The 12930-nt window shown below is 36.3% G+C and overlaps 1 protein-coding gene across 1 annotated transcript in view; it reads right to left on the minus strand.

Annotated features, from left to right (window-relative positions):
• Positions 1-262: 262 nt before the first annotated feature.
• LOC149078646 (transcriptional repressor scratch 1-like) overlaps positions 263-12930 on the minus strand; it is a 30653-nt gene continuing 17985 nt past the window's right edge. The window contains exon 2 of the mRNA XM_089240502.1: positions 263-1457. Coding sequence (XP_089096628.1) covers positions 511-1457 — 947 coding nt within the window. The 3' untranslated portion in view covers positions 263-510. The remainder of the gene's footprint in view (positions 1458-12930) is intronic.

The following is a 12930-nucleotide window of genomic DNA, read 5'->3' on the forward strand; positions in this document are numbered from 1 at the left end:
TATGTACAGCTGCACTGAAGGCTTACGAATGTCTGGTAGGTAAAAAGTAGCTATTGAGAAAAATTCTAAGATATTCTAAATGCACTCTTTTTCGTTTTAAATAGGAGAAATAGCCATTTTTTGTGTTTTCTTTCTACAAATACTATATTTTAATATTTTCATTTACAATTATATATAGAAGACTCTAGTCATCTATGTATATTGCTTTTAGAAATAGGATTGAAAATATGAAAAGGGAAAATTTATATTTCTCTCTTTCATTACAATTATTGCTTTCATAAAATATAGAAAAAAAATGCACGAGATTTCAATTATTTCAGCTTGATTTTCTCGTATTTTTTATACAAATTATTTCGTTTTGTCCCTTTTTTCCCCCCAAATAATTATTCGAGTAAATTATTGCTCGGGAATTGTTTGAAAGCATCTTCATGTTTCATGGAAACTAATTTCTTTGGTGCCGACTTTCAGTGCCGAATCGTAGAACAGCGTAGAGACCATCTTTTCGGGTCTCTACGTTGTCCCTAGCATGAGTCTCGGTTCTGGTTTCAGTGGCGTTGGCGATAGTGGCAAAGCCAAAGCTCCGGCTATGCCGGGATCCTTGAAACAGGACGACTCGTAATGTTTGTTGAGGTAGGATTTGAGTGCGAAGGACTTGTGGCATCGGGTGCAAGTGTAATGCTTGAAAGCCGAGTGCGTCTGCATGTGGGCTCTCAAGTTGGACCTATCGGCGAAGGCCTTGCCGCAGTGCGCGCAGCCGAACGGTTTCTCACCGGTGTGGGACCTCATGTGGCCCTGGAGTAGCCAGGGTCTCGAGAACGCTTTCCCGCAGAGGTTGCACTTGTGACTTAGGTTGTGCGTGAGGAGGTGCATGGACAGCGCCGGCATGCTCACGTACACCTTGCCACATGTCGGGCACTTCTTGGCCTGTTGGGAGTCCGGGCTTCGGTGAGTCTGCTTATGCCGCGACAGGTTCGAAGAAGTAGCGTAGTGCTTCCCGCAGTCCCCACAGGTGTATCTTTGTCGATCTCTTGTCTGTTCCGGGATCCCTAGTGCGTTCCGTCTCCTGGACCTCCCGTCGGAAACGAAAAATGCGTCGTATGTGTAGTTCACAGTCACGCCACCGCTGTAAATGCGTAATGGATGTTCGTTCCTCGGGGATCTGGATCTACTTCTTTCGATGGGTCTGTTGTGTAGATGGACTGCATTACCAGGCGGACCGGTAGAAACTGGTGTCGGAGGTCTCGTTGGAATCCTTGGGCTCAAACTGTTCTCGGATACTCGACTGGAAATGGAAGAGGAATCGTCTATATAATTGTCGACGTGACGGTCGTCGTTCTTGATGATGCGACTATTGCTTAGGTCGAGTTCTTTATCCGTGAAGTCTGGGCTACTGGACCTGAACGGGAAGCTCTCGCAACTGATATAGTTCGTTGATGTCACGCTGTCGTTCGTATAGCCTGGGAAAAAATTGCAAAAGAAAAATACAGCATGATTATATACTTATTATACTAAGAGAGTTATGCATTTAGTATGGACAAGACTGCATAGCGGATTTCTTATGTTACAGAAACAATTTTAATAAAATCCAAGTGTGCTGCAATAAAGTTAAAGAGAATAAATAATTTCTAGATCTTAGATATGGAATATGTTTTTTCCTGTTTATTTTTCAGGGAAATCAGCGGAAATAGAATCCAAAAATTCGTTAGTGAGGGCTCTAGAAAATCCCGGCCAATGATTCCGATTCGGGATTCACAAAGCTAAGGACATATTACCATAATTAGAGAAACAACGTCGGTAAACCTAAAATAAGAAGAGAACAGTTCACTTCTTAATTTGAGTTTACCGACGTTGTTTCTCCAGTATATTGTCTCACCCAAACGGCAATTTATTTCTACATATCTCCATCCTTGTTTTACACATAGCAATACACCCATTGGCTTACAGACTTCACTTCGTATGAAGTAGACTCGTCCTCTCAACCCCGCACGTGGGCTTTATTTTTTCAGTTGCCGCGTCCAAGTCTATTAACCGTTTGTTTCAAAATAATTATTCCGATGAGGAAAATGAATTGGAGTATTTGGAACCCCATATCTCTTTATTACGCGTAATTTACAAAGTGTCTCAAAAGAGAAAGATTTTATGTTTTTCCGACCTTCAAACCAAGAGATTTTCTGGATATTAATGTCGAAATAAACTTCTGAAAGAAGTTCAAGGTTTCAAGTTTTCTGGTATATTGGATAGCACGCTTGTTTAAATGCCAGTGAACCCGGGTTCGGTTCCCGGTCGAGACAAACAACTTTTCTTTCCAAAGTTTATCTTGCCACTAAATCCAGAAAATCTCCTTCTTTGAAGAATCGACTCAAAAATTTGACTCTGAGAAAATTACTGGTCGAGGAGGAATGTGAAATTTAGGAGAGCTAAGCAGTCGCAAGTGGTCTGGAGGGAAACACGTTATCGAAGACAACGCTGCAGTCCTTTACACCGGCCAAGACACTGATATGTGTCTACAAGATTGGAGAGCCAGTGAAGAGAATGAAGCAAACAGTTTGAACGAAGACAACTTCTCTCTCTCTCTCTCTCTCTCTTTGGATACGTTTGTTTAAATTCCTTTCGAATAAAAAATAATCACTCAAATGCACTTTAGTATCTATGGACCTCACGTGTGTCCTCGAGTCTGCACGTGCGCAGTTATTAAAGAGTTATTTAAGTCACAATATTAGACTGTGGACAAACATTTTTTTTTCATACATTTCCGTGTGGAAGTTCTTATAGAGTTTTCAATTTTCACAATGTATCTACTGTTTTTTAGATTTTCTCAAAACCGACTTCATGAACAATCACTAAAGCTGAACATGGCCGTATAATTTCAAATACTTTAATTCATAAGTCAGCGCGTAAATTTTTTAGTAGATTTGGGCGTGTATGCGGTCTTTCCCATGATACCGTATACCAAAATGACTTGTTAAAAAAATCTATATCTGTTTATAAAAATGTGTTTTTGTACATAATTTTATGGGATATACAATATTGATAACATTGACAGAAAATGGGGTGAAAAAATGAAACCGATAAAATTCAAAGGAAACATCTTTTCACGTGATTTTGAATACGTATTCCGTTTGATCCAGCCACTTTACGAGTGGAGACGAGTTTCGTGGAATGATGAGATGGACAATTAGGGTTGGGAACAAATATGTGTCTGTCTGTATGTGCCTCGTCTTTTTCCCCCAAGGAGTGTCACAACTCCCACTCTCTCTCTATTTCTCTCTCTCTCTTTTGAATACCGTGTATTCTCCCAGCCACACAGTTGGGAACCATTACATACGTACATTTCAAACTCCCTCTCCCAATCGGTTTTAATGGCGAAGTAGAGATTAGAATGGTGGATTACTCATAACAAATGATGTGAACGGATGGTGGTGGTGTTGGTTCGGTAAGTGGCACTCACACACACACACACACACACAGAGAGAGAGAGAGAAAGAAAAAAATCGACGCAAAATCGTGTTTAGGAATCGAGTTTTTGAAAAACAGGGCACGCATATTATACTTGGGAATGGGTTTTTACAGGAGACGGAGGGTGGAAAGTATTTTTGTATTGTAGGTTGAAAGAGGTATTCATAGATCTATGGATCGTTTTGGAAGGAGACGATAATGGTACCTGTGCATCGTACAGATTCCGATGTGATTTATCGTGAGTTTGACTCGATGGCGAGAAAGGGACGAATTTTACGATCGGCTCTCTCTCTCTCTCTTTCTCCCTTAATATTTCGGGGGATTGTCCATCAAGTTTTCTGGTGCACATGAATAGGGCAAGTCTTTAACTAGTCAAAGACACAAATCATGTAGATGCAGTCTTAATATTTAGAGTCAATCAAGTTTTTTGTGCGTTTTATATGTATGAAGAGAGAGTTAAGTGCTTCTCCAAAAAAAATGGAAATGCTGTGACTGAAAATAGTAGCGTGGAGTAAAAGTGAATTAACACCTTCATGTAGAAACTTGGACCCAACGATCACTCAAATGCGAAACAATTGAAACACAAAAAGCCGTTTAAGGCTAATATCCCGTAAGCTCATTCTCGTCACTGTAAAATGGTCTGATATAGCTTAGATGGCTGGCTAATCTAAAAGCATGTGGCCGGGACGCGCGATGGTAATAATGATATATTTTTCACTGAGAAAAGGGCTATATTTGCTTTGAAATGGTTGTTTGGTGTTTTAATTTTTTTCGTATTTTGAGCGATAACCGTTGGATTTTATTTTCCACGCTGTTAGAACAGTATTTTCCTTATAACATCCCACTGAGTAACGTGCAAAATTTGGATAAAATTGGTAAATATAGGCCTATTCTATTCCAAACTCACATTAAAAAATTCAAATTTGCTCAGAGAGAGGATATACTTGAAAGTTTTCATGAGAAAATCAGGTGTTTTTCTGGTAAATTCATATAATGTAGAAATTTTAATATTTTTCTGATAACATTAATTCCATTAATTTCGGTAGTTATCTTCTCTTTCAATCACCATGATCGTTGTTCAAGCGAATACGTTTTTATAAAATATTGCTTTCTAAAAAATATCTAAAGAAAGTAGCCTAAATTCCGAAAACAAAAATTCTTAAAACTCATAAAATTGATAAATCAAGTACAATATTGGAACTTTATTGTCTATAAAATCGGTATTTTAAGTCAACACCGGTTTATGAACACGTTTGTTCTCAAACAGAGACATGACATTAATTCATCAAAGGTTATTATGTTAGGGATATATAGATTTGCATGCACACCTCGTAAATATTGGGGAACATTTCGATAAACTGGGTATGCCAGAAAGTTGTATATTATGAGTAGCTCCAACAGTAAATTTGTGATGTCAAAGTTACGTCTATTTGAGAGGTGTTGCCATCTCTGTCTTACACATTGGAAGTGAAAGCTGCAGATGCCTAAATTGTCATGTTTATGATAGAATAATCTCGAAGGTCTGCTTGCTCTCTTTCATGGTATATATTATCTTATTATCTATTATCTCATCACTTTGGGGACCAGATAATAATCTTTCATAAACCTACGACTTACTTTAGAACAAAAAGTGATTATAGATTAGTGTAAATTATAAATTTGCGTATACAGTAAATTCTCTCTGTTCGATGCAGCCAATAAAATCAAAAGTACATTGCTGCGAATTTCACTAAATTCGTATTTATAAAAAAACCATGTTAAATACTACCACGACGATAAGAACTGATAATATACCAACATGTGACAGATTTTGAGAATTTTTTTATTGCCATCACAGGATAAAATTTATACGCAATATTAGAATTCAATTTGAAAAAAATTCAGTTTTTTTTTAAATTTCTGAACAAATCCTGTTTCAGGAAAATTTCTTGGATTTTTCAACTTGATAAAAAAGAATTTATCCATCAGTGAATTTCAAGATGTCAATCTTATTGGTCACTTGTGCTATTAGATTGTCGTCACCACAATTTTTCGACAGAAATTAATTGGTCGTGTAATATGAGAACACATGTACATATATTTTATTTTACATGCTGGTTGGATATGTGAACTTTTCTTCTAATATCGGCTTTAAAGACGCATTGCTGTATAAATATGTCTTCGTTCGTATACTCGGAAATTTCAGACGGAATTTCTATAACGAAGGGTGTCCCATAATTTTGTACAAAATAGTATAAAATAATACAAAAATTCATAAAAATTGAAGGTATATATATTGGTACATATGAATGCGGTTTGCAAAAAAAGTTTTTCTAGTGAATCTCTCTTTTTTTTTGAAGGGGAAAAAATTAGCTCAAACTTTTGTCTATGGAAGCAGTGTTGTTCCAAAATATAATTTTGAATGATATAAGGTGCCGCACGAAAACAACCAACATTTAGAGCTGAACCTTCCTTCAATCTCTTGTGTGTCTAGGACGTTCATAAAGTTTCAGCCGGAGATTCCGCGTTGGGAAAGTGGGGCGGGAGGGTTAGACAACTTCGCTACTATAATAATGGAATTACTTTTTTAGCAATGTAGAACGCAAAAAATCCAAAAAATGTTAGCTAAAAATATACTCGGTAACTTCACCACTAGTGCAACATTCACCAATGTGGACATCACAATTATAAACCTATGTATGAGCAGAGTAACAGAAAAATTCAGAAACGAGCTGCCGATCGTACATCCTGCTTTTTATAGGTCTCTGATTTACATATTTCCAGTGATTTCCTTTCGTTTTACCTCAACTACGAATCACTGCAGCTGAAGCTTTACGAACATTTTGGACACAGAAGAGATACAAAAAAGGTTTAGATCTAAAATTCTGGAATTGCTCTCGTGCAGCGCACGAAAAAAAACTAAAACGAAATTTTTTCTATACTAATCTCAATTCCCTTTCGAGTGAATACATTTTTCGTGAATAGCATTCCAAAGTCTAGTTCGTTTAGTTTTTAAGAATTTTTAAACTATTTACGAATTTGCGGGACACTGTGTACAACAGCGCTAAACATAACATCTTTGAATTTCTCTCCGTCTCATTAGCATGCTGCTGCTGGCGGAAATATGTTCCACATAACCATCGTCTCAGTACTCCAGATTCACATGAATACAAAATCTACTAAACTTAAGTTGTTATTATTATTATTGAATCTGAAAACCATCAGATATAGACGAGCATTGAAAGCTTTACAGCTATTAATTGGATTAGTCACCGCAGGTTGATTAATTTCGAATTAAATATTACATAGCAACTCAATTCCGTAAATTGTATCGAATGTATTATCGAACATGAGGAAGAGTTATCTGTGTTAAAAGTACTCAACGGATGTTAATGTCCCGAATCCGTACATTTCTGATATCGTACATCGATGTTATGGGGAACTGTAACTAATGGGATAAGGTAATGATCGGGCGTGGTGTTTATTGCGTCAACCTCCTCTTCGTGAGTATGTACGTGATGAAAGTTAGATGCATTTAATTTACTTTAAGGGCCGTATATAAATGGACAGGCCTAATACTTGACTATGGAACAATACGTAGTTTCACGTGCTGGAGCAAGGGTGTTGAACCTTTAGGAGAGTGCGGTCCACTTCAGTGATTTGAAAACGTGTCGCGTCCCACTTAACTGAGGGATCTTTAAATGTGCCGTAGGCCACTCGAGTCACTTAAACGATCTGGAACTGTGCCGCAGGCCACTTTAATCATCTAAAACTGTATCATGGGTCACTCGATCCATTTTTGACCGCTCTTGATGTTCTTGACCAAATTGCACAATCAGCATTAATTTAGCATGTAGTTCTTTGTAATTAATATAACTTTCAAACAAATTAATTAATATAAATTAATTAACTTAGTTTGATAAAAAATAATCAGTAGTTATGATTTTGACAATTTGGATCTTATGATTAAGAAAAAACTGGAATTTTTTTTTGAAAAATTTATTTCCGTTCATGAAAAAGAAAATTCAGAAAATCAAGATAAAAATTCTTAAAATTTCTTCTTTGAAAAGTCATGAGAAATAAAATTTTTCAAAATGCTTTGACACACATTACACTTTTTTTAAATTCACAAAAATGTTAATTTCATCCAAAAATTATGCACGAAAATTACTCAATTTTTTCTTTAAACAAAGCGTTTCTAAAATACAACGTCAGTCAAAAATGGATGATTCTGAAAATGTGTGAAGGGCACTTAAACGACTTTGAAACTGCCGCGGGCCACTTGAGTGAATTGGAACAGCACATCATTTCATTTTAGTGATCTAAATGTGTTGCTTACGAATTTAGGTTTGAGGTCACAGGCCACATCAGATGACTTCGAGAACCACATTTGGCCCGCGGGTCATGGGTTGAGAATGTATGTGCCAGAGGAACCTTACAACATATCTGAAAGTTTGTAGACATTATAATGCTCTGCCCTGCATTTCCGTGCCCAATTCGACCTGTGGAGTCATCATATGAAGCTCGTGCTTTCAAAACTCATATAAATATAAATTAATGAAAAATCTGAATATTTTAACACGTGAGATATAATCATTTCAAATATATATTCTCATACCTTTTTTTCATATTTTAAGAACTTTAAAATGGTTTAAAAACTTTCACGAGCATCAATGTTGATTACAGATTGAATGTCAAATTGTGATCATTTGTATTACATTTTCAACTGTGTCTGATTCTACAAAAAATGCTGATTCTTATCGTTTTTTGAATAATTATGTTATTAAACATTGAAGTTTAATAGCATGCAATATGCAAGAGTACAATTCCTTTGGTCCTGCTGGAAGGATTTTCCAGTCCCTTTGGGTCACAGAGTGTGTGTTTTGTGTAGCTTTACTGTTGTTTTGTAACGTGTATTTATTTGCGTAGTCATGTCTGCGTATGTATGATGGACGCCGTTTGCAACGTTTTTTTTTTTTTAAAAGCCTTTCATGAAAAAATTTAGTAAGTGGGAAAACACATTAAACGGGAAATCTCGATAAGAGTTAGTATAGGTAGAGACTACGAAAATGAGTCGTGCTTTGAAACATTCTAAGCTGGAGCGTTATAAGTGGGATCCGTTTTATATTCTAGTATGTTCAATTAAAATACAATTATTTTGTGCGTAAAAACGGGATGTATGGTCTTAGTATAAAAATGTATATTGATAAGTTTATCATATATTGTTCTGATACAGGCACGGCTTCCAAAACAGCTGGACTCTCCAGGACTCAACTAAGAGCCAAGCCTAGGCTATAGACGTAACCAACAGAAAGACTAAGCATTCCTGTTATAAAAGTTGGAACACATTAACAAATGTTTTAATGTACAAATGTTTTAATGTACAAATGTTTTAATGTACAAATGTTTTAATGTACAAATGTTTTAATGTACAAATGTTTTAATGTACAAATGTTTTAATATGCAAATGTTTTAATTATGCACAAAAATATATAAAAAGATCCCGCAGAATTAATATTGGTCACTCAAAAAAAAGTGTAAATATTAAAATTTTCTACTCTCGCAATAGAAGCCAAGAACGAATTTAGAAATTCCTCAACCATACAGTGTTAGAATGATGTCATTCGAACAACACTTGATCCTACCGGCAAAGAAAGAGAAAAATAGGAATAAAGAGCTAGTTTCTAGAGAAAAACTGGAGAAAAGAAAGAAAAAGAGTTCACTGTATAGATATCGCCAACATGTACGACAGGCGATAAGTGGCTGACTGTTATAATTTTTAATAACTTTTTGCGTCTTTAATCATTTTATTTCACTGCTATTTTTTTTTTCTTTCGTTTGTTTCTGGGTGAGATGAATGTACCTCAAATATTTTCATAATTTTTTGAAAGCGACACCTTGGGACCTTTTCCTTGTAAGTAAGATAATACGAGAGAGAGAGAGAGAAGCCATAGACAGACAGTCTTCAAAATCTAAAATAATCATATTATAGAAATGCGACAGCTGTTTGGAGTAACATGAACAATTTCTCTTCATATTCGTTTCAAGTTACATATTCATAGACTTTTACATTGCATTGTAATTACTCATCGATACTTCGTGTTCATCAGTACACATCCACGGGATCCACTCTTGATGAATTTGTTTCATTATTATGTGCTATTTCATCATGTTAAATAAAGTTTCAAAAAAAAAGTGTTTCAAATTCACAGAACTTTCATCAACTCACGCTGATCACTTCCACTATGAAGGAGACAAACTTATGAGAATTATGGTATACGCGTTGAAGAGTAATGTATATTGCTGTTTGAATGATTACCAAAAACGATCCCCTTCATGAGTTAATTCTTACAGAAATCACCATTAAGGTCAATATAGGATTAGATTTAATTACATCTGAAAGTATTCACACGTGCTGACACCACAATAGCTGCCAATCTGTGCATGACAAGGAAAGATAACTCTAGAGATATCTCCACACGTCTTTGTGATGTAACTGTGAATAACACTCTCATAAATAACTAAATGAATATTCACTTAACCAGATTGCTGATCCTCGAGCTAAATTAAAATTTACCAAACCAGTAATTACTAACACACAAGGTAAATCATATTCCGTATATCAATGCAGTAATAATCACCGCACTTGTTAATCGCGGCGTGGCTCGTCCAAAAAACCAAACCTCTCTCTCTCTCTCTCGCCAATAATGTTTCCTAAAAAGCATTTCCATGCATTTTTCATTTCTGCATTTGTAGAAGGTTTCGCGTCCTCTCTCTCTCTCTCTCTCTCTCTCTCTCTTTCTAGCCACCAAACCTCCTCGACCTTTCCACCAATGATATGACGATAGCGTAGGAAAAGAACAGTGGTGGGTAAGGCGGGAACGCGGCAATATTTCAAACGCATTAGCAAGAAGCAATTTGTCTAGCTGTTCGGAAAGAATGCAACAGTACGCTCAGGGGAACAGGCCACACATTTATGTCGAATGCTCAATGGTTCTTGAGCGATAAGAGTGAAAGTAGTCAGAGGAGGAGCATTAGAGGGTAGGGGTGGGATGCTTGTATGTTATAGCTAGTTGGATGGTGTCTGGTGTAGGGTGGCAGTTTGGCAGCAGAGTAATAGAGAGCAAGGTAGACGTGGTAGAAAAGAGAGGGTGTGACCGAGTTCGATTCCTAGATCCGATGGTCTTGTGGGACATTTTTCACGCTTTCCAAATCATAGCACTTCAGTTGGCACTGAAAAATTCTCGTTGGCAAAAGCTTTTTTTCCCCTCTCCCTCTCTCTTTCGTTCTGCTAATCAGAACTGAGGGAAGTTCCATGTTGCAGAGCGTCGAAAATTATGGGTGCCAAGTCCCAAGGAAATTCCAGTCCTATGGACACGTTGATATTCCTGCGGTAAAAAGTTACGATGTGTACTTCTACACTCTGTATCTTTTTTTATATATTTTTATTCTTCTTTCTTTTTCCCTACATTGAATTCTATTTCTTTTTTCTGCCTCCCCCTCGCTTCATCATTATGACCATTTACAGCAACTTGTACTTGTTGGAATGTGCACAAAATACCACCGATTGATGGTTTGTTTCATTTATTCATCTTTTTTATTTTTTTGTGTTCATGATATCCATTTGTATCGTGGAAAATATTTTTGTACCCACGAATCAATAAAATAATAGCACGACTAGAGTGTCATTTTTTCACACGTATTCGATATGTAGTGGTATGTACGTACGTCTATGCCGTATATATTCTGAATAAAACCTACGAGCTGGAAAATGTTGGTGAATTTTGCCATAGAAAAACATCAAAGAAAATTTCAAAAATATTTGCCTTGGGGAGCAAAGGTAGTTTTGGCAATATTCGTAAAATCTAAAAACTTTTTTAAAGTCTGTAATTAGAATATAATTCATTGCTGAATCCTCCAAAGTTTTTCGTTGGGTTCCTCGCTGTTCAAAAATATTCCAACACTTCATTCTCAAATCTCTGCTGTGTAAAAATTACCCAGAGTTCCGTTAGATGTGTTTAAGAACAAAGCAGGAATTTCAATGAAAATGTATCAACTATGACATAGCGAAGTTTGAAATCCACACATAACACAACAGGTAAAACTACCCGCCGAGTTGTTTACTTACAAATTCGCTAGAAAACGTCAGTACTTCTTGGAAAAGACATAACGGGCATTCCTCAAAAAACAAACTTCAGGTTAGATACAAAGCACATACATAGCACACTCCAACATGCATCAATTCATCAATTAGAATTTTCTCAGAAGAATATTTACGAGGTGCGTGTACGGTTCAGTATTAGTTGTAACCATGACATAGCCTTGGTGGTCCTCGTTAGTCAATTCCCTCGGTATTCGATCAAAAGAAGTCCTCGTGCTAACTGCAAAAACACTGGTCTAGAAAGCCATGAAAATTATATCCATGTGTTTTATATTTTCTCTAATATTTATTATTATTATTCGTGGAACTCCACATTGATGTCTGATGCATCGAAGAACTCCAATTAATGCTATGCTCTGTACCCGTGTTCTTCAAAAACGCTGGTCTATGGAACATTTCGACAAATTCTTAAAGCAACTACATGATTAGGAAGCTGCATTGTTGAGGGGTGAGTAAGATATTTTGAAAATGTCTATTCATGGGAGACAAATTTGTTCAGTCTTGTTAATAATGAAAACCAAACAGAGGAATCGAATGGAGTTTTTTGCAGCGCTTTATATCTCAGAAACAGCGCTAAAGCTTTGAATAAAAAAATTTTTAAACAAAAACACAAGAATGTTCGACTACTAAAAAAACTGCACCGTTAACCATATTCCATATATCGGGGTAGCGTAGTTGAACCTATAACAGCTTATATCACTATAGATCATAGTTTCCCAACCTTTTTTGTCCCACATCGCCCCCTTCTTTAGAAATTTTTTTCTCCCATCGCCCCCAACGCAATCTAGTCCATAGGATCCTATGTTATACCCGTAGCTTCTACCGCCCTCCCTGGAGCATTCCATCACCCTCAAGGGGACGCTAACACCCACGTTGGGAATCACTGTTCTAGATCATAACTCTGCTAATTAATTACAGAAATGCATATTGAAGCAGTGCTGTAATTAATTAGATAGGGATAATGACGATCTCGGTCATTTCACATCATCAAATGATGATGAAAATTAATGAGAAATCAGAATTTGAAAATGGCTGAAAGTACATTTAACCACGGGAGTTACCAGAACCACCACCTCGAACTAAATCAAAAAACATGGAACAATGAAAGTGGGGATATTCATGCAACATGAATAAAATGATGATAATTAGAATGATAAACTATGTTGAACATTGATGAATGAATTCGAATTTTCCTTGTTTTTCCAGTCTGATATTTTTCTATAGAAAAAAAAGCGCGCATAAATAGTTGAATCCCGTTTTAACGAATACCGTTATAGCGAAAATCTCGTTTTAACGAACAATTTTCTAATATCCCAGATACATTTACATAGGAA

Source organism: Pholcus phalangioides, unplaced genomic scaffold, assembly GCF_987345545.1.
Source record: "Pholcus phalangioides strain wild (caught in Gottingen) unplaced genomic scaffold, Ppha-v1.0 ptg000013l_1, whole genome shotgun sequence".
NCBI lineage: Eukaryota > Metazoa > Arthropoda > Arachnida > Araneae > Pholcidae > Pholcus > Pholcus phalangioides.